A 25,343-nucleotide genomic window follows, 5' to 3' on the forward strand; every position below is an offset into this window, starting at 1 on the left:
ACTGTTCCAAAGCCTAAACTGTCCCCCAGTGTTCTTCAGTCATCCAGCACTCTTTGGTGACTGGCAATGGGAGCTCTCCCCCTGCAACTGAATGTGGCAGCAATTCTTCTGCACTTTCCAGTAATAAGAGGTGAGGGTTACCATCTTCTAACCCAACTTTAGATGCCAGGGGTTTAGAAAATGGACCAAATCTCACAAAACTGGGGAAAAAGTATTTCCAATGTAGGCAAAGCACGTACCTTTGTGGGATATAGAACATGTGCTGGGGAGGTGGTTTGTAGAGAACACCATCATAGACTGGCCACAGACCACTTAAAATTCTGAAAAGAGAACTCTTTCCACAACCATTGGGACCAGTGATTAAAAGATGCATTCCTTCTTGTACCTAAAATAGTCATGAAAATGATAAAACAACCACCTTTCAAAATATATCACTTTTCACCATGAAGCCATGGTGTATAATGACACAATCTAGCACACCCCACAATGAAACCACCTAAGCATTTAGTTTAAGGAAGTACAAATTGTGAAATTGGCTACAACTCTTATTCAGTCTCTGTTTGAAAAACTGCATTTGCACAGAATATGTGGATTCAAAGAGCAAAAGCAAAGGAACCAGAAGAAATCATATTTACTAGCTCCAAAGATGCAATTTAGATGTGTTTTTTCTAATTTAGGAAACAATCCAGATGGCTATGCTATTACTTACAAAAGGCTATTTTGTGGAGGGGCATGAGTCATTAGCACTGAAACCTTTTTTAAACATTTGGGCACTTTGTGTCTTGGATAAAATCTAACTGCAGTTCATTTGAACATGTAGCAAAATTAGACCCTAGTCACAGAGAGCTGGGAAAAACATGCCCAAATACCATATGTCATTATCTATGATGAATCTTGATTTCAATATTCATTGTACTGAATCTACAAATCATATTTAGAGTCAAATATTCCCCTCAAGTACTTGAATGCACTGACTTCAATTTGAGGGAACTGTAAGGAGTTAAGGACACTCAGTACCTTACAAGCGTTAACATTCCTATAACTATACTAAACACCATCACAGTCTCATTAAACAGCGTATGGTATTTTTTATACAGGTGAATTAATTGCAAAGGGGTGAACTTGCAAAGCAGTGAATAGGGATGTGTGGCATGACCTTAAGTGAATGAATTGAAGCTGCATGAGCAAAGCCCAATGACTTGGAAAATAAACCTCAAAATTCCATTTCTGCTTATATAGTGTCATTTTTATGCATTTCTTTATTTATACACACACACACCCCTTTGTTTATTCACCCTATACACCCCTATACTTCCCCCCACCCACCCACACATTAGCACTGTTTGTGAATTCTCTCTATAAATCTACTAGGTAAAGTGTACAAACATACAGATATCTCTGCCTGAATGTCAATCCATCATTTTATAGTGTTAAACGAAATACATTTAAAGTAGCTGGGAGTTTTGCCAAATTAAAGGCCCTATTCTGCCAGGTGCTGACTATTTCCTTAAAGATGCTCTCTCTCTCTCACACCCAGTATACAAATACAGAGGTAACATAAGCAATTAGATGCATAAATGAGGTAGTGGAAGTTCTCATGCAACTTTCCAATGCTTTCACCTATTTCTATATAATTACTGCACTGACAGTCAGTATTGTGACATATTTTGGAGTCATTCAATAAATGAAATGCATTAACAATGTGATGCCAATAGGAATCAATTGCTATTTGCAATAAATCACTGAAAACAATGTGAGTTTTTACTGAGCAAAGATTGTAGGACTGGACCTGCAGATTATACTGTCAGCTGTTAGTTACTGTTGCTCCTTGGAGTGGTCAAGTGAAGTTCCACAGACTCACTGTTTGCTCTAATGTTGTGGACTTGGAAGATTTTTAAAGCATCCCAAAGGTGATAAGCACCTCAGTCCCCTAGAAATTCAATGGGAGTTGGATGCAGAACTCCCTTAAGCAATTTTGAAAATGCAGCTGTAGTTTTTAATTTGACAATGACACAAGTCAAACCATTCCTTCTCCTCTCTCTCCATTTTCTTTGAGCAGGATACACTGTACATATCTGATGCATCCGATGAAGTGAGCTGTAGCTCACGAAAGCTTATGCTCAGATAAATTGGTTAGTCTCTAAGGTGCCACAAGTACTCCTTTTCTTTTTGCGAACACAGACTAACACGGCTGCTACTCTGAAACCTGTACATATCTGCCTCTAGTGAGCCGCTATGCCTACCTTTCTTGACTTCCCCTCTTCTCCAAGTATTTAACATAGGGTACATGAACTCTGTGTTGTTTTGTGTTAATGTGATGGCAACAATCAGAAGATTCTTGCATATCATCTTACTTTGAAGTTTAGTCTGGAAACCACCACATCTCCATTTGGGGTAATAATAGGAACATTTTCACAAACAATTCCATGATCAACATCAATAACTTTTCCTACAAGTTAAAAAAAAAAAAGTTAGTGAAACATTCAGGGGGGCAGTGAGATCTAGTAGTCCAAGAACAGGGCTGAGAGACACGGATTTCTGGAGTTTATTTGTCCCTTCATGCTTCGATCACCATTCCAGAGGACATGCATCCATGCTGATGATGGGTTCTGCTTGATAACGATCCAAAGCAGTGAGGTCCGACGCTCGTTCATTTTCATCATCTGAGTCAGATGCCACAGCGAAGGTTGATTTTCTTTTTTGGTGGTTCGGGTTCTGTAGTTTCCGCATCAGACTGTTGCTCTTTTAAGGCTTCTGAAAGCATGTTCCACACCTCATCCCTCTCAATTTTGGAACACACTTCAGATTCTTAAACTTTGAGTCGAGTGCTGTAGCTGTCTTTAGAAATCTCACATTCGTACCTTCTTTGCATTTTGTCAAATCTGCAGTGAAAGTGTTCTTAAAATGAACAACATGTGCTGGGTCATCATACGAGACTGCTATACCATGAATTATATGGCAGAATGTGGGTAAAACAGAGCAGGGGGCATACAAATCTCCCCCAAGGAGTTCAGTCACAAATTAAATTAATACATTATTTTTCTAACGAGCATCATCAGCATGGAAGCATGTCCTCTGGAATGGTGGCAGAAGCATGAAGGGGCATGCGAATGTTTAGCATATCTGGCACGTAAATATCTTGCAATGCTAGCTACAAAAGTGCCATGTGAACTCCTGTTCTCACTTTCAGGTGACATTGTAAATAAAAAGTGGGCAGCATTATTTCCAGTAAATGTAAACAAATTTGTTTCTTTTAGTGACTGGCTGAACAAGAAGTAGGACTGATGGACTTGTAGACTCTAAAGTTTTACATTGTATTGTTTTTAAACTATTTGTAATAAAAATAATAATATAAAGTGAGCACCGTACACTTTGTATTCTGTGTTGTAATTGAAATCAATATATTTGAAAATGTAGAAAAACATTCAAAAATATTTAATAAATTTCAATTGGTATTCTATTGTTTAACAGTGCAATTAAAACTGTGATTAATCGCGATTTATTTTTTTGAGTTAATCGCATGAGTTAACTGTGATTAATTGACAGCCCTACGTATTTTGTTAAATCTTAAACTAATCCAAATAAAGAAACAATTAAATACAGGATTGTTACAGGTAAATCTGGTAGCAGTGCCTATAATTACGGTTGCTTTATGCTTTCCATTATAAGGCCTGTTTTCAGTTGCTTATAACTTTACCAATCTGTAACTATTTGGGCTGAAATTTTCCATGTTGGGCATTTTCCTCAGGCTGAATTTTGCAAAGTTTCAGCTAAAATATTTTGGTGATTTCTAGGAATGAGATTAGGGTTGTTCTTCCCATCTTAAAATAGTTCTTACAACCACTTAGCTGAGAAGCTCTGTTGCTTCCAAGCTCTGGAGCAGGGACTTGAAATTTGGCAGACAGGTCACCCCGATGTCAGGGATGTGCCTTATGCCATCTCCATGAAAATTCATCCAAATTTGGCCAAGTTATAAGCCTCTGGAAAAAGTCTGAACATAAAGGCGTGGTAGAATTTGGCAGCTACATTCTCTGAATATTCCATCTGTTGCCTGCCTCATTTGTCAGAGAAGTTGGAAAATGTGTAGTGAAGGAGGCAGGAGACCATCAGAAGAGAATATATAGTCTTATGGTTAGAGAATTAAAATGCTATCCTGGAGAACTAGATTCTACTCCTTGCCTCTGCCATATGATGCTGGACAAGCCATTTGAACTAAAATGATCACCACTGGCCACTAACTGTGCGTTCCTTATTTTCTAGGTGCCTGACCTCAGACAGCTGGGACCAGATTTTCAGGAATGCTCATGACTTCAACAGAAGTCAAAGCTGCACTTTGGATATATAAGGTGTTATAAAAATGCTAAATTATCTGAAACACCTAGTCATCTCAAGTTGGGTACCTATGACATATTTGTCCTTAATTTCTCCATGTCTCAGTTCCCCAGCTAGAATACAAGGATAATAATACCCTAAAACCGACCTTGTGAAGATCAATTCATTAACAGCTGTAAAATATGCAGATATTGTGGTGAGAGTTGTACAGGCAACATTAATTCTGGGATTTCCTAACATTTGAGTGCTTGACTTTGAGACCTTAAGGTTCTCTTAATGGAAGGGGTGGGAGGTTGTTTGTTTTGTTTTGTAAGGTAATGAGGCATATAATTGATTGCACTGCTACAAAAATAAAGTGATGATCCTTTTTATAATTCTGAATGATAAGATAAGGAATGACTATAGTAAAGTAATATATTATTGTTATTTTACTAAAGTATTTAAAAGGTTGTATGCAGGGTAGTTGTAGCCATGTCAGTCCCAGGATATTAGAGAGACAAGGTGCGTGAGGTAATAACTTTTACTGGACCAACTTCTACTGGTGAGAGACACCCGCTAAAGAGCAGCTCTGTGTGGCTCGAAAGTTTGTCTCTCTGACCAGTACAAGTTGGTCCAATAAAACATATTACTTCACCCACCTTGTCTGTTTAACAGGTTGTCATTCTTTCTTGGCCTACGCCAGTACAGTTATGGGCTGTAGTAAATACAGAGGCTAATAGAACCTTGGTTGGTGGCACAAGTTTATACTGACGATTAAAGAGGAAATAAGTTGTGTGGGTCAATGCAAAAAACTTGCCTTAAAAGACAGTTTAAAATATGGATTTTTCTTTTAATAATATGCACACTTACATGCATGCACACATGTGCACAGATACCCACACACACACACATACCCCTCCACTGTTATAAATTCCTATTCAGGGAATTCTGAAATTATGAAGGCTGAAAGAAAGGAAGAAAAATGTTATTCCAGTGGAACTTCTGATGGGAGAGCCTCCGAAAATGTGTTTCCACTACAGTTGCAGAGACTACAAAGTCTTGGTATGGGCTGAAGGAAAAAGAATGGGATGCTATACCGCATTGAAACGTCAGCAGGGTTCTCAGACCCAAGCTGCAGTCAGTCTTTAAAATAACGAGGTAGCCATGCTAAAGAACAATGGCCTGTAGGCCAAGTACATTAATTTACTACTTTATGGACTAAAAAACCCTTTTCTCTACCACATTACAAAACAGAGTCTATTATAAAATGTGGTTTATTTTATTGGTAATCACACATTGTTGTGTCCTACAAGGTCAAGAAAACAGTTAATGTTTGTGCCGCCTCAGGGTGTTTATTATGACCCTGTTGAGAAATCTGTGCTGAAGGGCAATAATGTTGTAAGAGAAGGAAAAAAAATGTTTCATATATAGTAGTTTAACTCCTTCACCTCTGAATAGCTACATTTTTTCCTGTGGGGGTGGAGAAGGGATTTGGTTTGTCAGCAGCAGCTGGGAAACAGAAATGGAAGGTGTTCAATGTGGGTAATCAAGAAGAGTAAATGGCAAAAGGCCATATGAGGGGACTGGGAAAGAAACTGGATGGGGGCGGGGAATAGAGACAGAAGGTGGTTAATGGGGCACAGTAAGAATTCAGTCACAGAGGACACATACACAGACCTTAGGTGGAGACAGAGGGGAAATGACAAAATGTAGAGGGTAGGAGGAGCAAGGGGAAAGGCAGGCAGGAGGGTTGGAGCGGATCAGAAAATTTTTCAGCAGAAAATTGCCTTTTTGTTGAAAATATGAAAACTGAACATATTTTGGTTTTCAGTGCCTGAAGTTTTTTAGGCCAAATCCTACTAAAAACATCAACGTTTTTCTCTTTTCAGATGAAAAATTTCAGGTTTCAGTTTTCTAATGAAAACTAAAAAAATTTAAAGGAAAGCAGATTCTTTCTGGGGGAAAAAAGTAAAAAAAAAAAAAAAAAAACAATTTTCTGTGGAGGTTTTGATGGAGAATTTCCAGCCAGCCCTTGTGAGAGTACATTGGGAAGGAATCTCAGGGCTGTCTGCTGGGGGGCATAGAAAACTGCAAAGAAGTGGGCTAGGAATATGCAATGGGAGGGGAGTTGATCTGTGGCATCTCTGAAATAGCAGCAAGGGTTGTGTAAAGAAAGGCTTTGTTTATACCAGTAAAGTTGCATACTAGGCTGAAGGGTTTAACAGGGTTTAAAAGAGAACTGGATAAATTCATGGAGGTTAAGTCCATTAATGGCTATTAGCCAGGATGGGTAAGCAATGGTGTCCCTAGCCTTTGTTTGTCAGAGGATGGAGATGGATAGCAGGAAAGAGATTACTTGATCATTACCTGTTCTGTTCACTCCCTCCGGGGCACCTGGCATTGGCCACTGTCGGTAGACAGGATACTGGGCTGGATGGACCTTTGATCTGACCCAGTATGGCCATTTTTATGTTCTTATGAAGAGTTTATAGAGAAAAGTATCAAAATGTGAATTACCCACCCTTGATTTCTAAGGGGCCATCAATACGTAGTTCTGCTTTATCTTCATTCTTGCTGTTGGTTTCAATCTCTTGAACAACAGCAGTTCTTTTGTAAATGCCCCTTTTCACTTCATCAAAGACTGAAAACATATTGTACACTCGAGCTGTATAGCCTGCTAACTCGGTGACCTGAGAAACAACAAATAATCTGTTTAAATTACATAATCTGGAAACTGGAAATTATATACTTTCTCTAATAATTTATGGATAGCATTCCCAATTGTTTTGACTCAGTACTACTTTGATTTCATTCTGGATTAAGAATAAAAGGAAATTTTTCCTCACCAATTAATTTTCTTTCTTTGAGATCTTCTCTGACAGTCCCCCCAGATGCACATGTACTGTTCCTATCCGCCAGCAGATGGCGACATTATGTTGAGGGACAGATTCTAAACTGATGTAAATTGGCATAACTCAAATGAAGGCCTTAAGAATTTTTAGTGCTGTCATCACCAGCAAATAAGGGGGCTGCTGGCTCCCATCTATCAGCTGAATCCCCTAAAGCAGTTCCTATCATTGCAATTTATTGTGCAAAATACACCAGATGCAATTTTTAGACCTTGGAGTCCTCGTATAAAACTTGTTGTTTGAAAAAGTCCTGGAAATTTGCAGAAGATAGTGCTAAGCTTGAAGGGTGGAGGCCTGGGCTGGCAGAAGATATCAAAGAAAGAAAATTTAACACATACGGAAAATTTTCCTCTCTTTGATTTTCTGTGCCAAGCCAGATGTTTGGCTACCTCCAAAAGCAACGCTGTGCCATTCAGTAGGGACTGATTATACCTCATGAAAGCTGCCTTCAGCGCTCTCACCAAATGATGAATCAGCTCATGCCTGAACATTACATTTGCTGAACACTACAGGTTAAACAGTGAAGGACATATACCCCAGGTGGCTGCCTTCTCTATCTCCTGTAGTTCTGTATACACCTTCCAGGCCACGATGCATTTAACTTTCTAATGCCACGCACTCTGAATGCTTCTGGGACTTCCTTGCTGGCACTGAAGCAACTTTCCCTGACTAGAAACTTCATTCTCTTGGAAGGAATGGATTTGGATGCTGCTCACTTTGTTTTTCTCTCTTTCTTCTGTGGCACTCATGCTGCTGTTGTGAGGCTCTGAACTGCTGAGCTTTTTTGCGAGATTCCTAACACCCATCCTGGGTCAATGGGGAGAAAAGCATGCCAGTGTACCATTCTATTTAATTTCTAGGGCATCTGGCTGCTAGAATTCATATCTCTAGTCCTGCTAAAATACTTCTCTGCTGTTCTGTTGGACTCTGTGGCAGTCTAGTCTGTTTAGGTCTTCTATTGTGACAAATTCTCTCAAAAAACTCACTCCCTAGCATATTTAGGATCTGTTTGGCTAGTCTGCTCTATTGCATACTCTGACTATGGGAATAACAAATAGGATGGCTAAGGATGAATGGGGGGCTGCTTTCAATACCTGGTTTTCCTTGGCCATATCTTTGCTCCAGGTTGGTTTATTTGAGTGAGAGATGGTGGCTGTTCAGTGTACCCACACCAAAACATTTTTCAGCATGTGGTGAAAGTGCAGAGGAACAAGTCCAGCTGTTCTCCTCTGGACATGACAGATAATTTTCACTGACAGAAAGGTATGAATCTACTACGGGGTCATGGCGTACCCCAGGTGTACTCCCTTCTCTACACATTGGTATCTGTACTCAGGATTCCATGGGTAGGCTGAGGCGCCAGAGCAACGGAGACTCAAATGAGAGAGGCATCTAAAAATGTAGGGAAGGCTCTCCAGCAGACCCTGGCAAAGGTCCCATGAATCCTCCTTTGGATAAAGATCTGCTCTTCTGCCTGGACCTTGGACCCCCTGCAATTAAGGGGGCCGCTGGGGGACAGGGCTGACAGGGTCTTAAGGAAGGGTCTTGACCTGTTTTATTTTTACCTCGTCACCCTCTATCTCACAGGAGAGGAATCCTGTGGGGTAAATCTATTTTTTGTGTGAAAGCCAAGCAACATGGGCACTTCCTACTCCTGAAATGACTGCAGCAGTTAGCCATATAGTACTCTTCTGAGGGCTAGCTCATTGCACTCCACGCTGTCTATGCCTCTTATGGAGCCTCATATTGGTGCATAACTGGAAATCCTCCTAGACCTTTGATGCCTGCTCAAGGACTTTCTCCTTTGTTCAGGCCTGTCTCCACAGCCATTGAAGATACTGATCCTCAGCCTGCTGGAGACAGAAACAAATGAGCTCTAGGACCTGGTAAGCCCCTTATCTTGCAGGGTGATGACCTCACCAAAAAGTCTCAATGTACTGTTTGCATCTGCTGGCAGAGAGTAATTACACCCAAGCATCTGCAGTAGTATAGAACAGTGCTACTCAAAGTGGTGATCCGCGGACTGGTGCCGGTCTGCGAGCCATCGGCTGCCGTTCTGCACACACATTGGAAAAAAAAATTGCCGGTCCCCCATATCAGATAGCTTGAGAAGCACAGGTATAGAAGACTGAAGGGAAAAGTATTATTCCTAATATAACTGAATGATTCCCAGGTTCAGAAAACACAAATTCTGATGTCGAAAGCTAGGAGAGAGGCAAAAATAGCAGAACAATGAGTATAAACGTGCATCTAAACAGTATGCTTCTTTCTGCGGCATGCAGAGTACATACCGCGTAACCACCCTGCCTAGCACGGGTATAAATAGCACTGTAGACAGTCAGGTACGACTTAGGCAAGTAAAGTAAAGGGGGTGGGTATGTATGTGAGTACAAACCCTATACAGCTCCAACTTGCCCAAGCCATGTCTCCTCATCTACACTGCTATTTCTAGCAGTATAGTGTCGCACTAACTCCCCATGGCTGAAGCCTTTTCCTGTCGCAGGAAAAGACGCAACCAGGGGGAGACAGAGGGGAAAGGTTTTGCCAGCTCCTCATTGCTGGAGTCCTTCCCTGCCGTAGGAAAAGACTCCAGTAGAGGGAAAGACTCTGACAGAGGGGAGCTGCTAGAACCTTTCCCAGCTGCCTCCCCCATTGCCAGAGCCTTTCACTGACACATGTAGCAACACGCCACAGCGTGAATGCAGCATGCTTTTCACTGTAGCATGTAGCACACGTATCTTACACGCCACCAAAAGTGGTGTGTCATTTACACATAGTCTTAAAAAACAAACAAATTAGCTAGTTGTAGTAAAGCATTTAGAGGTAGCCTGATCCAAACCTGGTGTTAGAAGACACCTCTGGTATAAGGAAGTGTAACTCTAGACAAGTCCCATAATTGCACAAAATTAAAGAACAGCTATTTGTTATGAATTACAAGGTCCTGCTCTCAGCCATGGTTTTATAAGCGTATAGGAGTTTATAAGGAGAACATTGCAAAACCCATGATAATTATCAAATGTTTCAACTCCATGAGTAAGCCTAGACTGTCCTGCATTGGCAGTTTTTTGTCTCTAACACTTGTGAAAAGAGTTGTACTGACAGTATTTAAGACTGAAGATCTCCTTCTACCAGTATAGCAGGTACAACGTGGACAGCAGCAGGACAGCCTTTCCACATTGTCTCACCAGTGTGCCCTCCATCCTGACCTGCAATGACCACTTCTAAATATGACAATGTAATTCAGCCTCCAAGCCTATTCAAGGTCTCATCCAACTCCCACTGAAGTCATTGGGAAACTCTCCAGTGAATTCAGTGGGAGTTGAATCAAGCCCTCAATCCTTGGCCTCTGCTAAGACTTCAAACCAGCACTCCAAACAGTGTTCTCTGCTACAGTGATATTTGTGATACTGAACGCTGTACCCTATGAACAAACCTTAGACCATCATCTCAACTCTCATGCTGCAGGAAAGCTAACAGGTGGTAACAGTTTCCAAAGCATGAGCCTATAGACTTATCCATCAAAACACTGAAAATTTGGATTTACACCAGTGGCCTACAGACAAAAAAAAAGAAATCGCAAAAAGCCAAACATTGCCCATCTTACTAACGAGGTCAGTTCCGCTGACCAATACAGGACTGCTTGTGTAAGAAAAGGGAGTGGGATTCTTACTTTATTACCATAAAATATTAAAGTTCACAGGAAGCATATTACCATTGTATGGCAATCACCTAAAAGGAACTTAGAATAAAATATGAAGTTGTGGTATCCCAATACTTCTTTGGCAAAATTTTAAGTATAAAATTAAGATGGAAGCTCAGCACACTGGTCTTTCACTTCATACTCTCTGAATTAAAGTGTAATTGTGTTACAAGTCAAATCAGTTTGCTGTCTTTCACCTATTATTTAGTGGCTATTTTTTCTGCATCATAAAGCAGCCATGTTTGCAAGGCGCCATGTAAATTTATAGCATTATACAAATGATTTTAACACTGAATGCGAATAGTAACACCTTCACATAATTGGTAACCAGGCATTCTCTCTACATTGTAGGCCAAGTATTGAAACAGATGAATCAAAAATCACACAGTCTATTAGGAAAACTGCTTGAGAAGTCTGCACAGTATCTGGCTCTAGTCTAGAAAATGCTGTCATGGTTTATGCCAGGGGTAGGCAACCTATGGCACACATGCCAAAGGTGGCACGTGAGCTGATTTTCAGTGGCACACTCACTGCCTGGGTCCTGGCTACTGGTCCAGGGGGCTCTGCATTTTAGTTTAATTTTAAATGAAGCTTCTTAAACATTTTATAAACCTTATTTACTTTACATACAACAATAATTTAGTTATATATTATAGACTTAAAGAAAGAGACCTTCTAAAAATGTTAAAATGTATTACTGGCACGCGAAACCTTAAATTAGGGTGAATAAATGAAAACTCAGCACACCACTTCTGAAAGGTTGCCGACCTCTAGTTTATGCTCATGGGCCACAAATTATCCCCACATTAAAATACTAGCTGTACTTAAGTTACTAAGGGACAAATTCTGCAGTCTTCACTTCAGAAAAACTCCCATTGATTTAAGGACTGCAGAATCTGCCCCAATATCATTACAAAAGAAATTTAAAAAAAAAATCTTACATTTGCAAATTCTGTTTTATTTTCATTTATTTCTCTTTTCAGTTGTATACTACAAATGACACACAATACCTCTTTGTAAGAAGACATAATCCTTTCAATGGCATCTGCTCCAGAGACCAACAGATTTCGTGAAGTAGTAAAGGCTTCTGTTCGCTCACTAACCATTGCTTGTTTATGGCCATCTTCTAATTCTAAAAGCAAAAAATGTTCTTCTGTTCAAATATTCTTCTGAAAAATATCTCTACAAATTAAATTATGGTTAAAATGTGAGCCATTATTAAAACAGATATTAAGTTAAGAACACTAACTCTATGAAGACAACTTTCTGAAAGGAATCAGAAAGGCAAGCAATTAACATAAAACTTCTAGTAACAAAGAAAAAATGGGAGTATGAGAAATTCTTCTTACACAGATCATCCTTTTTTCTTTTTAACACTCATCAGCCTCTTTTTCTTTTTAATATACCATTACTCAGTCTGAGTTTTACCACAACTGTAATGAGTCAAACCTAAGTAATGTTCTAAAACAGAATTTCAGTTTCATTGTTTTGTTTTTACTAGTACTGCTATTACTCATTTTTAACCTTACTTAATTCTTCAACTCCACTTAAAAAGAAGCATTCATACTGATGCACATTTGGCAAAATTAGAATATTTTATAAGAATTCAATTAACTGTCAGTAAGTTTCTATATTCCTCTTGGTAGTATTAGAGGGATCTGTGTTTGAGTAAAAGCCTTCTTTCTCACACCCAGTTTCTCTGTCTGTCTGATCCCATAATGAAGTCATAATCCTTTGTTTATAACATTGTAACCTGTTAACATGAAAATTCTTCTGAATCAAATAAGAGCAAGAAGAGATGTGTTGTGAGAAAATACCCTGAACAACTGACAAAGGCAAAAATGGCAGCTGAAACTAGAGAGGGCATGGGAAAAAGAAACACATTTATGTTTTAAGTATAATATCTTCACATGAAGTGTTTGTTTTTACCAGAGTAAAATTCATTAAGTGTTTCAAGCCTGGAGTCCAACTCTGCTACTGTGATATCTCTTGCCGTCATCACACCCACAGAAACTGCTATACAGCACAGAGCCAATCTGTAATTTGCTCCTCCACAAAATCATCAAGATAATAATGTAGCTGAATTTTTTAAGAATGAATAATGTATAATCCTTAATATCTGCAACTAAGCAAATTAAGATGACAATATATGGTCAACCAAATGTAAAATTTTAGGTTGCAAGAGGGGTTTGGGGAGGATATGCAGATTGGAGCTTCTGTCTTTCTCTGAAGTATGGCTACTGCCAGACACTAGGCAAGCCACACTAGTAGGCTGATCCAGTATGCCAACTCCTATATCAGGAATTGTTATTAATAACGTCTATTAGGCTGGCTCAGTGCTTTTAGTCAAGAAAATCTGTGAGCAGTTTCCTACAGGTGTAACATGATGGTCATTTTATGTGCTGTTCTATGGCAGGTAATGATAAAGCAACATAAGCAAAATTTTCTTATGTAGCGAGTGGTTCTCTCACCTCCTTGACAAGGTCAGACTCTGCAGTGTTTGAAATCCCGTACCATAAATCTTGTACCAAATCTCATTGTACCTGTCTGTATCTTCTTTTTGCTTTTGAAGCTCCTGATACCCAAACACTGGTTTGTTTTAATTTATCAAGTCACCAAAAAAACCCTGGTTAAATACATCCTTGGTATAACTCCACTTACATCAATGAAGATACACCAGAGATAAGTATAAACATTTCGGGCCAAAATTATTATATAGAAAGTTACTGTCATATACGTAAGACCCCAATTTGGCCTCCCTTTGTCTCAAAATTCAATTTCTGAATTATTTAAGAAAACTGTGGCTATTCAGATTTTTTAGTTTAAGTTATGCCAAGTCAATAGTGTGTCACCCACCACACTGGGATATACACATCTGGTACACAATGAGAGTCATGCCTTTCTAGAAAAGGACAGAACCTTCCTGAGTTAGGGTGTGATCCTAAAACCCTCACTCATATAGACAGTCATGTAAATTGTCACATTTACTCCAATTGGAGGATTCATGTGAATAAGGGTCTCAGTAGTGTTGCCAATTCAGTAGCACAAACTAAAAAAAAAAATTATAACTCTTTCTTGGCAGATAACCAAGTTTTACTGATCTAGCCAGCATTTTAGATGTCATTGTGGGTTTAAAATTGGGTAAATTTGAGGAACTTTAAACTGTTCCAGAACACAATTCTCAATTATTGCATGACTGAAATCAAACCACCAGACCTGCCCAAAATAACTTTTCTTGATCATTTTCTCCAATATTTTTCATATATAGGCTTTTCCTTCTGTGTTAGAGGAAGTGCAGACTTTACAACAGACTAGGCCAGTCTAGTATCCAACCTCTGTCAGTAGTTTAACATGTTCCCTACTTATAAAACTTCTTAATCCCATTTGTTTTATGGAAAAAACATAGCTATTGTGCCTAATGAAATTAAAGTCTCATTGTCATTAATGTTTAATTTCCAGGGAACTAACTACATTCAAGATATTTTGGTCTACTGGTATTTTTTGTATGATTCCTTTTGCATACTAGAGTACTATAAAACAACTTACAAAACGTATATACTGTAACAGCAAACGGATATCAGAAAATGTAGCACTAGCTGTGATGTGTGTGTGTGTGTGTTTTAAATACATACAAATACACAATTTTTTTTTTGCAACAGTGAAAAGGCTATTGCTGTATTGATGCAATCCCTCCTGTCTGATGACCATCTGTGTGAACAGATGTGATTTCAGGCATGGTCATAAGTTCTAAACACTAGGATATTTTGGTCTACTGGTATTTTTTGTATGATTCCTTTTGCATACTAGAGTACTTAGAGAATAGTAGAGTATTGGGGTGAGGGATAGCTCAGTGGTTTGAGCATTGGCCTGCTAAACCCACGGTTGTAAGTTCAATCCTTGAGGGGGCCATTTAGGGATCTGGGGCAAAAATTGGGGATTGGTGCTGCTTTGAGCAGGGGGTTGGACTAGATGACCTCCTGAGGTCCCTTCCAACCCTGAGAGTCTATGCTACTTACAAAATGTATATACTGTAACAGCAAATGGATATCAGTAAAGTTAGCACTAGCTCTGATGTGTGTGTGTTTTAAATACATACAAATACCCAATTTTTTTTTGGCAACAGTGAAAAGGCTATTGCTGTATTGATGCAATCCCTGCTGTCTGAAATCACATCTATGTGAACAGATGTGATTTCAGGCATGATCATAAGTTCTAAACACTAGCTATTCGGTTCCAAACACTTCCTGGATTCTAATGGGTTTATTCATCAATGACAGTTCTAGTTTCCATTCCTGAGATTTTAACCAACTTCATTTGCCTTCCACACTTGATCTGATTGGATACAGTACTATTTCTCCAACTAATTTGCCTTCAGCGGTGAGCCGTACTTGTTGGATTTTTAGCATACCTGGTTTACTTCTTACCACTTGATGGGGTCAATTTGTCACCATTAATAATGCATTTCTGATCTTGTCCCTGTTCTTGTAGAATGCCTCAGGGCTCTGTAATAAGTTCTACACTTTAACATTTTGCTGTTCCTCCAGGCCTATCACTGATTTGGAGAAGACAGATTTATTTTTCTGACCTTCTGCTCTTTCCACATTTTAAACATATTTGTCAGAGGTCCATTCCTGGATGTCAGAGAATGATATGGGTGAAATATTGCTCCTTTCCTCTCTACACCTTTATAGCGGCTCTCTCTTGTTGAAGGACAACTAACCTATTTCTGATTCATGGGTGAAGGGCTAGGGAGGAGACATTTACATTTTGTGGTTAAATAATCTCTTTATCAGTTAAGGGATTTTGCTGAGCTGCGCTTATTTCCATTTTAGCAGAAAGTACATTAAATTGGCTAACATAATTTCTGTTACCAAAGTACTAAAGCACTGTTATCCTTCACTGGTTGTTGTGTAATATGGACCTGTATAAACTCCTTTGTTTAGAATATGATAACCAAATTTCAGAGCAGGTGAAATTTGTGCATATTGTCTGAATTTGATAAGGAATTTGGCAATTTGGTTAAATGTACTGGATTTAAAATTGATCTTTTCATATACAAAGCATTACAGAATCTTTGCATGGTGAATCTTATTGATTTTTTAAGATTTCTTATGATTCCAGTCATGTATATGGAGATTTGTTGAGCCAACTTCAAAGTCATTTGCTATCCATTTATTTAGCTTAGGTATTGCTAGGATACCTATCATTATAGTTTCTAAGCTCGAATATGCAGTATCTAAAAATGTTAAACAGGAATTTTTAATCATTGTATTCTTTTTTTGTGGATTTATCTTCTTCTGAAGTTAGTATACACTCTCAAAGTACAGCCTCAGAAACAACTCTGACATCATAATCAAAAAGGCTGACCCAGGGGGTGCTGTTGTCATCATGAATAGGTCGGAATATGAACAAGAGGCTGCTCAGCAGCTCTCCAACACCACTTGCTACAAGCCATTACCCTCTGATCCCACTGAGAGTTACCAAAAGAAACTACAGCATTTGCTCAAGAAACTCCCTGAAAAAGCACAAGATCAAATCCGCACAGACACACCCCTGGAACCCCGACCTGGGATATTCTATCTACTACCCAAGATCCATAAACCTGGGAATCCTGGGCGCCCCATCATCTCAGGCATTGGCACCCTGACAGCAGGATTGTCTGGCTATGTAGACTCCCTCCTTAGGCCCTACGCTACCAGCACTCCCAGCTACCTTCGAGACACCACTGACTTCCTGAGGAAACTACAATCCATCGGTGATCTTCCTGATAACATCATCCTGGCCACTATGGACGGAGAAGCCCTCTACACCAACATTCCACACAAAGATGGACTACAAGCCGTCAAGAACACTATCCCCGATAATGTCACGGCTAACCTGGTGGCTGAACTTTGTGACTTTGTCCTTACCCATAACTATTTTACATTTGGGGACAATGTATACCTTCAGATCAGCGGCACTGCTATGGGTACCCGCATGGCCCCACAGTATGCCAACATTTTTATGGCTGACTTAGAACAACGCTTCCTCAGCTCTCGTCCCATAACGCCCCTACTCTACTTGCGCTATATTGATGACGTCTTCATCATCTGGACCCATAGAAAAGAAGCCCTTGAGGAATTCCACCATGATTTCAACAATTTCCATCCCACCATTAACCTCAGCCTGGTCCAGTCCACACAAGAGATCCACTTCCTGGACACTACAGTGCTAATAAACGATGGTCACATAAACACCACCCTATACCAGAAACCTACTGACCGCTATTCCTACCTACATGCCTCCAGCTTTCACCCTGACCACACCACATGATCCATTGTCTACAGCCAACCTCTGCGATACAACTGCATTTGCTCCAACCCCCCAGACAGAGACAAACACCTACAAGATCTCTATCAAGCATTCTTACAACTACAATACCCACCTGCGGAAGTCAAGAAACAGATTGATAGAGCCAGAAGAGTTCCCAGAAGTCACCTACTACAGGACAGGCCTAACAAAGAAAATAACAGAACGCCACTAGCCGTCACCTTCAGCCCCCAACTAAAACCCCTCCAACGCATTATTAAGGATCTACAACCTATCCTGAAGGATGACCCAACATTCTCACAAATCTTGGGAGACAGGCCAGTCCTTGCCTACAGACAGCCCCCCAACCTGAAGCAAATACTCACCAGCAACCACATACCACACAACAGAACCACTAACCCAGGAACCTATCCTTGCAACAAAGCCCGTTGCCAATTGTGCCCACATATCTATTCAGGGGACACCATCACAGGGCCTAATAACATCAGCCACACTATCAGAGGCTCGTTCACCTGCACATCCACCAATGTGATATATGCCATCATGTGCCAGCAATTCCCCTCTGCCATGTACATTGGTCAAACTGGACAGTCTCTACGTAAAAGAATAAATGGACACAAATCAGATGTCAAGAATTATAACATTCATAAACCAGTCGGAGAACACTTCAATCTCTCTGGTCACGCGATTACAGACATGAAAGTTGCGATATTACAACAAAAAAACTTCAAAACCAGACTCCAGCGAGAGACTGTTGAATTGGAATTCATTTGCAAATTGGATACAATTAACTTAGGCTTGAATAGAGACTAGGAGTGGCTAAATCATTATGCAAGATAACCTATTTCCCCTTGTTTTTTCCTACCTCCCCCCCCCAGAGGTTCTTGTTAAACCCTGGATTTGTGCTGGAAATGGCCCACCTTGATTATCATACACATTGTAAGGAGAGTGATCACTTTAGATAAGCTATTACCAGAACGAGAGTGGGGTGGGGGGAGAGATAACCTTTTGTAGTGGTAAACACCCATTTTTTCATGCTTTGTGTGTATAAAAAGATCTTCTATACTTTCCACAGTATGCATCCGATGAAGTGAGCTGTAGCTCACGAAAGCTTATGCTCAAATAAATTGGTTAGTCTCTAAGGTGCCACAAGTACTCCTTTTCTTTTTTAGAAAGTACAAAGAGTTGCACATGTTTCAAGTACATAAGAGGTTGTTACAAGGAGGAGGGAGAAGAATTGGGTTTAAACTGCAACAAGGGAGGTTTAGGTTGGACATTAGGAAAAACTTCCTGTCAGGGTGGTTAAGCACTGGAATAAATTGCCTAGGGAGGTTGCGGAATCTCCATCATTGGAGATTTTTAAGAGCAGGTTAGACAAATACCTGTCAGGAATGGTCTACATAATACTTAGTCCTGCTATGAGTGCAGGGGACTGGACTAGATGACCTCTTCAGGTCCCTTCCAGTCCTATGATTCTATGTAACAAGCAAATAATTTTTTTTTTTTGCTTGTTACTACTTCTTAATTGAACACATTCCCCTTGCCTCCTGCTCTGCCAAACTGCATTTTTTCCCTGACTTTTAAAAAAAAAAAACACATTTCAAACAACTTTAAAATCAGGGCCTCACTTCGCTCTCATTGCTGGAAGATCTGGACATGATTTTCAGAAGACCTGAATAGTTCTGTCATAAAAGCCTATAACCTGAGCTTCACATCCCTTTCTGTACTCTACTTGAGGTGAGAGGAGATGCTGATTCTTACACAGGTCAGCACAAAACAGAATAAATAAACATTAATTAATGTTTGTGAAGCACTCTGATACTAAGGTGATGAGCAAACGCCACAGAAAAACCACTAGATAGTCAGATAGTATTTAGTAATATAGCAGCAGACATTCTGAGAATTGACACACCTTCCCAGCCTTGGTTGGGGCATGAGAGCTACAGCTAAAGTTACAACTTGATGAGACATCACTGCTTAGGGCCTGTGAAGAGAGGAAAGCCAGCACCTGACATTCTTGATATTGCGAATATAAAAAACAAGATTTTATTTTAAAGTTTGTGAGACCATCTTCATACATCAAAAAGGGCAGTAAATGGTTAAAGTGATATTTATAAACTGTTTCTCCACAATTCACCTTTGCATCTTATTTGAAAAACCTATCCTTTGATTCAGAATGTATTCTCAAAAAGAAAAGGAGTACTTGTGGCACCTTAGAGACTAACCAATTTATTTGAGCATGAGCTTTCGTGAGCTACAGCTCACTTCATCAGATGTATACCGTGGAAACTGCAGCAGACTTTATATACACACAGAGAATATGAAACAATACCTCCTCCCACCCCACTGTCCTGCTGGTAATAGCTTATCTAAAGTGATCAACAGGTGGGCCATTTCCAGCACAAATCCAGGTTTTCTCACCCTCCACCCCCCCCCACAAATTCACTCTCCTGCTGGTGCTAGCCCATCCAAAGTGACAACTCTTTACATAATCAAGTCGGGCTATTTCCTGCATAGATCCAGGTTTTCTCACATCCCCCCCACCCCCATACACACACAAACTCACTCTCCTGCTGGTAATAGCTCATCTAAACTGACCACTCTCCAAGTTTAAATCCAAGTTAAACCAGAACATCTGGGGGGGGGGGGTGTAGGAAAAAACAAGAGGAAACAGGCTACCTTGCATAATGACTTAGCCACTCCCAGACTCTATTTAAGCCTAAATTAATAGTATCCAATTTGCAAATGAATTCCAATTCAGCAGTTTCTCGCTGGAGTCTGGATTTGAAGTTTTTTTGTTTTAAGATTGCGACCTTCATGTCTGTGATTGCGTGACCAGAGAGATTGAAGTGTTCTCCGACTGGTTTATGAATGTTATAATTCTTGACATCTGATTTGTGTCCATTTATTCTTTTACGTAGAGACTGTCCAGTTTGACCAATGTACATGGCAGAGGGGCATTGCTGGCACATGATGGCATATATCACATTGGTGGATGTGCAGGTGAACGAGCCTCTGATAGTGTGGCTGATGTTATTAGGCCCTGTGATGGTGTCCCCTGAATAGATATGTGGGCACAATTGGCAACGGGCTTTGTTGCAAGGATAAGTTCCTGGGTTAGTGGTTCTGTTGTGTGGTATGTGGTTGTTGGTGAGTATTTGCTTCAGGTTGCGGGGCTGTCTGTAGGCAAGGACTGGCCTGTCTCCCAAGACTTGTGAGAGTGTTGGGTCATCCTTTAGGATAGGTTGTAGATCCTTAATAATGCGTTGGAGGGGTTTTAGTTGGGGGCTGAAGGTGACCGCTAGTGGCGTTCTGTTATTTTCTTTGTTAGGCCTGTCCTGTAGTAGGTAACTTCTGGGAACTCTTCTGGCTCTATCAATCTGTTTCTTTACTTCTGTAGGTGGGTATTGTAGTTGTAAGAAAGCTTGACAGAGATCCCGACTTGATTATGTAAAGAGTTGTCACTTTGGATGGGCTAGCACCAGCAGGAGAGTGAATTTGTGTGGGGGGGTGGAGGGTGAGAAAACCTGGATTTGTGCTGGAAATGGCCCACCTGTTGATCACTTTAGATAAGCTATTACCAGCAGGACAGTGGGGTGGGAGGAGGTATTGTTTCATATTCTCTGTGTGTATATAAAGTCTGCTGCAGTTTCCACGGTATACATCTGATGAAGTGAGCTGTAGCTCACGAAAGCTCATGCTCAAATAAATTGGTTAGTCTCTAAGGTGCCACAAGTACTCCTTTTCTTTTTGTGAATACAGACTAACACGGCTGTTCCTCTGAAACCTGTCAGAATGTATTCTGTTTATCAGGTTTAAATTCAAAGATATGTTTTTTGTCACTGATATTTCTTCAAGTGGTTTGTTTGTAAAGTTTAAACACATCCCAGGAGCTACCCAAGGATGAGGCATGCATGGTGTTTGGATATTATAGCGCGGCAGCTACAAATGGTATTAAAATGAAACGTAGTCTTCTTACGTGACTACTCTTCTACACTAATATCTTTAAACAAACATTTGAAATTAAATAAAAGTCTTATTACCGCCATCTGCAAATCCTGTTGCTGTGATGATAGGTACCGCCACCATAATCAAACCACAGCTACTCCAGACGTACTTCATCAGGAACTGCTCTATCATGATGTACCACAAACGTTTAGACAATATGAGGTTCATTTGGTCTGCCAAAGCCTTGTAACTTTTCTGTAGTTGTTTCATCTCCACCTATAGTTAAAAAAATGTAAGTACTTACACAGAATAGTAAATATTAATATACATATAGGTACAATACACACACACGTACTTATAATATAATCAAATAACCAGTGTTCGGATTTGAATTCTTCACTATACCTTGCAATCAGTACTGCAAGCTATGTGGTATCTGTTTACACAAAGGGCCACATTCTCAGTGTAAATCAGCATAGCTCATGGAACTCATTGGGCCTGATTCTGATTTACACCAATGCCCCTTTACCTCACTCTGGCAGTTTTCCACCCACTTCACAGTACCAGAGCAAAATACAAGTGAGTGATAAAAGCTGTTCCTTACCATCAAAGTAAAACTAATTATACATGTTTAATGAAGAGGAATAGGCAACATTTGGGGACTCAAGCCTGCAAAATTCCAATTTATTCCAATGAGAGTTTTGCCTGAGTAAATCTGCAGAACCAATACCTCGAATTGGTATTTCATGTCTTTAAGCAATGTGCCAAGAGGAAGTGATAATCTACATCAAGGAAATGAGTCAAGAATAGTGACGAATCAAAAAGAAAAGGAGTATTTGTGGCACCTTAGAGACTAACAAATTTATTTGAGCATAAGCTTTAGCTCACTTCATCGTATGCATTCAGTGGAAAATACAGTGTATTTTCAGTGTATTTTCCACTGAATGCACCCGATGAAGTGAGCTGTAGCTCACGAAAGCTTATGCTCAAATAAATTTGTTAGTCTCTAAGGTGCCACAAGTACTCCTTTTCTTTCTGCGAATACAGACTAACACGGCTGCTACTCTGAAAAGTGACAAATCAGTATGACATAATGCAGTCAATTTGAGCCCACACAAAAGTGGGAATCGGAAAAAAAGTGTTGAATTTAATGTTTATTTGAGCTGCAGTTAATGCAGTGCTACAGACAATTTTTGGTGCTCATTGCTACTATAAAAATTAAATGTTTATGTTGTCTTATTAATACTTTTGACCGAAAGGGTAGTATGAAATTTTGCCATTTTCTTTTTCACATTATGTGAAACTTTTTTAAAAGCCATTTTAAACACAATGCAGTCAAAATTCACAATATAATTTTGAAAATTTCTTCAACATGCTGATTTTAAAATTATGTTACTTTTATGTAACTGATAACCCAAATACTGTACTCTATTTCAGCAACTTTAGGACTGTAGTGACAACAATTTTCCTTAGCTATCTATACAAGACAATGTCAAAGACTGTGTTGCCATCTAAACTATAGCAAAGTTTTCTTCTAGATTACTGTGTGCTACTGATTTTTGCATTTAGAGAAATAGTATTTCTGTATCATTAAATATTCTTAGTTAATAAAATAGGGGAGAAATAAGAGGCAGGAAAGGTTAAGAGCTAGGGCACCTTTTGGAAACGAGACAGAAAAGGGAAACTAAAATTTACTAGAGAAACGTGATGCTGCTCAGAAGTAGGAATACTTTAAAAGAAAAATAAAATGGAGAATACTCTATACTTCTGTCTCTCTCCAAACAATGTGGGAGAGTATATATCGTAAACAGGTTTAGGAATCAGAGGAATTCATATCCCTCATAGAGGAGAGGGCGAGGGCACATGACCACCATTATTACAGTAGATCAACATCTAGTAGTACAGCAACAGTTCTGAATCATCCCAGATTTTAGTCCTTGCCTTTATTTCCATTTTACCTTGTGTCCTCTGTAGAAAGCGATCTCTTCCACATTGGCTATAATCCGCGAATGGACGTACCGTAGATAACCCTTTCTATGAGCTTCCTCTGCGACCAGCTTGCCAAATTTGGGTGAGCACGCTTTCAGTACTCTCGCCGTGGCATACACCACAAGCCCTGCCAGCAGCGTAGGCCCGATGGGGCTTGCTCCCCTGGACCTGGCGGTCTGGATAAGACTATAGGATGTCAGCACCACATCCAGGATGGGTTTGGTCAGGTTGGAGTACAGGTGTGCCACCGACTGGGAGAACATCATGATGTCCTCGGTCAGGGACTGGTCAGGGTTCGCCAGCCTCCCATCCATATTGATCACCTTATAGTAAGTTTGATTGGCAAAGTAGGTCTCATAGGCATGATCCACCAGGCGGGTACGGAAGGCTAGGGCCAGCTTGCACTCCAGGTACCGTATGGCGCTGTTCACGAAAGTGGCAGGAATTGCAATCATGAGCCACTTGATTAATTTGATGGCAAAGCTCCTGGGCTTCTTCTCCACGATGCTCTTGACGATCTTCCCATCCAGCCCGGCCACGTAGATGGAGAGGAAGGTCCGGGAGACCAGAGCCACCGAGTGGAGGCAAAGCCAGCCCGATTCGGTGCTCACAAGCTTCGGGAAGAGGATCTTACGAAGTTCCAGCAGCTGCCTGAAAAATTCCGCATTCACTGCCGGCGAGGCTCTGCCCCGGATCCGGCTGCAATGCAGCGGCTCCTCTCCCCCTCCCGCCCGGCAGGCAGCCTGCAAGCCCTTTTCGCAGGCTGTCTGCTGCAGGCGCTTGCGGAGGACGGGGTAGAGGATTTTCAGCCCATATGCCGCAGCCACCAGGCACGCAGCCCGCTTGGCCGCGCTGGATCTGCTCCACTTCCCTCGCCCGGTTGCGGCACGCAGCAGCTGGGTCATGTCGCACAGCCGCAGGGACCGCCGCGGAGCAGGGATGCTCTGGCGCTGGGTCATGCCCAAGAGGAAGACCGCCTAGGAGGGACGTTCATGAAGCCCGGGCATGCCCCATGCTCTGCCGCGGCGCCTTCCCCGCCGCCCTTGCTGGAACAGAGGCGAGGGGACGGACGCCGGCTCCCAGGGCCGGATGGTTCCCTCCAATGCACCGAGAGCTGCCGCCTGCTGAGATCCGCCGCCGCCAACTCCGCCTCCGCCGCCCGCTCATTGGCTGCGAAGAGCTGGGGAACCCACCGCTTCCCTCTGGACCTTTCCCAGCCCCGCGCGGCGCGCTCTGAATCCTGCGCCCGGAACAGGGCCGGTCCGTGCTGGGAGCACCCGATTCATGCAGCTCAACTTGGGCTAGGTATTGGCCTTGGCAGGAGCGTCGCTAGACACTGGGAGGACCAGGAGGCGCATCAGAGGTTGAGGGGGTGGGGAAAGAGTCACCAATGGGCTGCTGATTTTGCAAGTGTATCACTTCTAGATTTACCTCCAGAGAGGGGAACTGAAGGGAGGAGGGAAGGTACTTGGGAGCTACGTAAACTCTTCAGTAAAAGAACTAAAAAAGAGGCACCGTGGCTTCACAACTATGTAAAAGAAGCAGAGAGATAAAAAGGCATCTTTTAAAAAGTGGAAGTCAAAGCCTAGTGAGGTAAATAGAAAGGAGCATAAACACTGCCAAATTAAATGTAAGAATGTAATAAGAAAAGCCAAAAAGGAGTTTGAACAACAGCTAGCCAAAAACTCAAAAGGTAATAACAAATACATCAGAAGCAGGAAGCCTGCTAAACAACCAGTGTGGCCCCTGGATGATCCAGATACAAAAGGAGCACTTAAAAATGATAAAGTCATCACAGAGAAACTAAATGAATTCTTTGCTTCAGTCTTCATGGCTGAGGATGTTAGGGAGATTCCCAAACCTGAGCCGTCTTTTGTAGGTGACAAATCTGAGGAATTGTCACAGATTGAAGTGTCACTAGAGGAGGTATTCGAATTAATTGAGAAACTTAACAGTAACAAGTCACTGGGACCAGATGGCATTCACCCAAGAATTCTGAAAGAACTCAAATGTGAAATTGTGGAATTATTAACTATGGTTTGTAACCTGTCCTTTAAATCAGCTTCTGTACCCAATGACTGGAAGATAGCTAATGTAACGCCAATATTTAAGAAGGGCTTTAGAGGTGATCCTGGCCATTACAGACCGGTAAGTCTAATGTCAGTACCGGGCAAATT

The 25,343-nt window shown here is 40.9% G+C and overlaps 1 protein-coding gene across 2 annotated transcripts in view; it reads right to left on the reverse strand.

Annotated features, from left to right (window-relative positions):
* Positions 1-24,286, reverse strand: part of ABCD2 (ATP binding cassette subfamily D member 2) — a 66,691-nt gene extending 42,405 nt beyond the window's left edge. Inside the window, exons 1-6 of one of the 2 annotated variants that reach the window (XR_007354653.2) lie at positions 23,136-24,286; positions 21,273-21,453; positions 11,931-12,052; positions 6,833-7,001; positions 2,355-2,449; positions 240-385 (exon numbers count right to left, since the gene is read on the reverse strand). Coding sequence is in view for 1 of the 2 variants with exons in the window: in XM_048836304.2 (XP_048692261.1) it covers positions 240-385; positions 2,355-2,449; positions 6,833-7,001; positions 11,931-12,052; positions 21,273-21,453; positions 23,136-24,125 (1,703 nt within the window). In the remaining variant the exon portion in view is untranslated. The remainder of the gene's footprint in view (positions 1-239; positions 386-2,354; positions 2,450-6,832; positions 7,002-11,930; positions 12,053-21,272; positions 21,454-23,135) is intronic. The other variant, XM_048836304.2, reaches the window with a different exon arrangement.
* Between the last annotated feature and the right edge of the window lie 1,057 nt (positions 24,287-25,343).

Source organism: Caretta caretta, chromosome 1, assembly GCF_965140235.1.
Source record: "Caretta caretta isolate rCarCar2 chromosome 1, rCarCar1.hap1, whole genome shotgun sequence".
Lineage (NCBI taxonomy): Eukaryota > Metazoa > Chordata > Testudines > Cheloniidae > Caretta > Caretta caretta.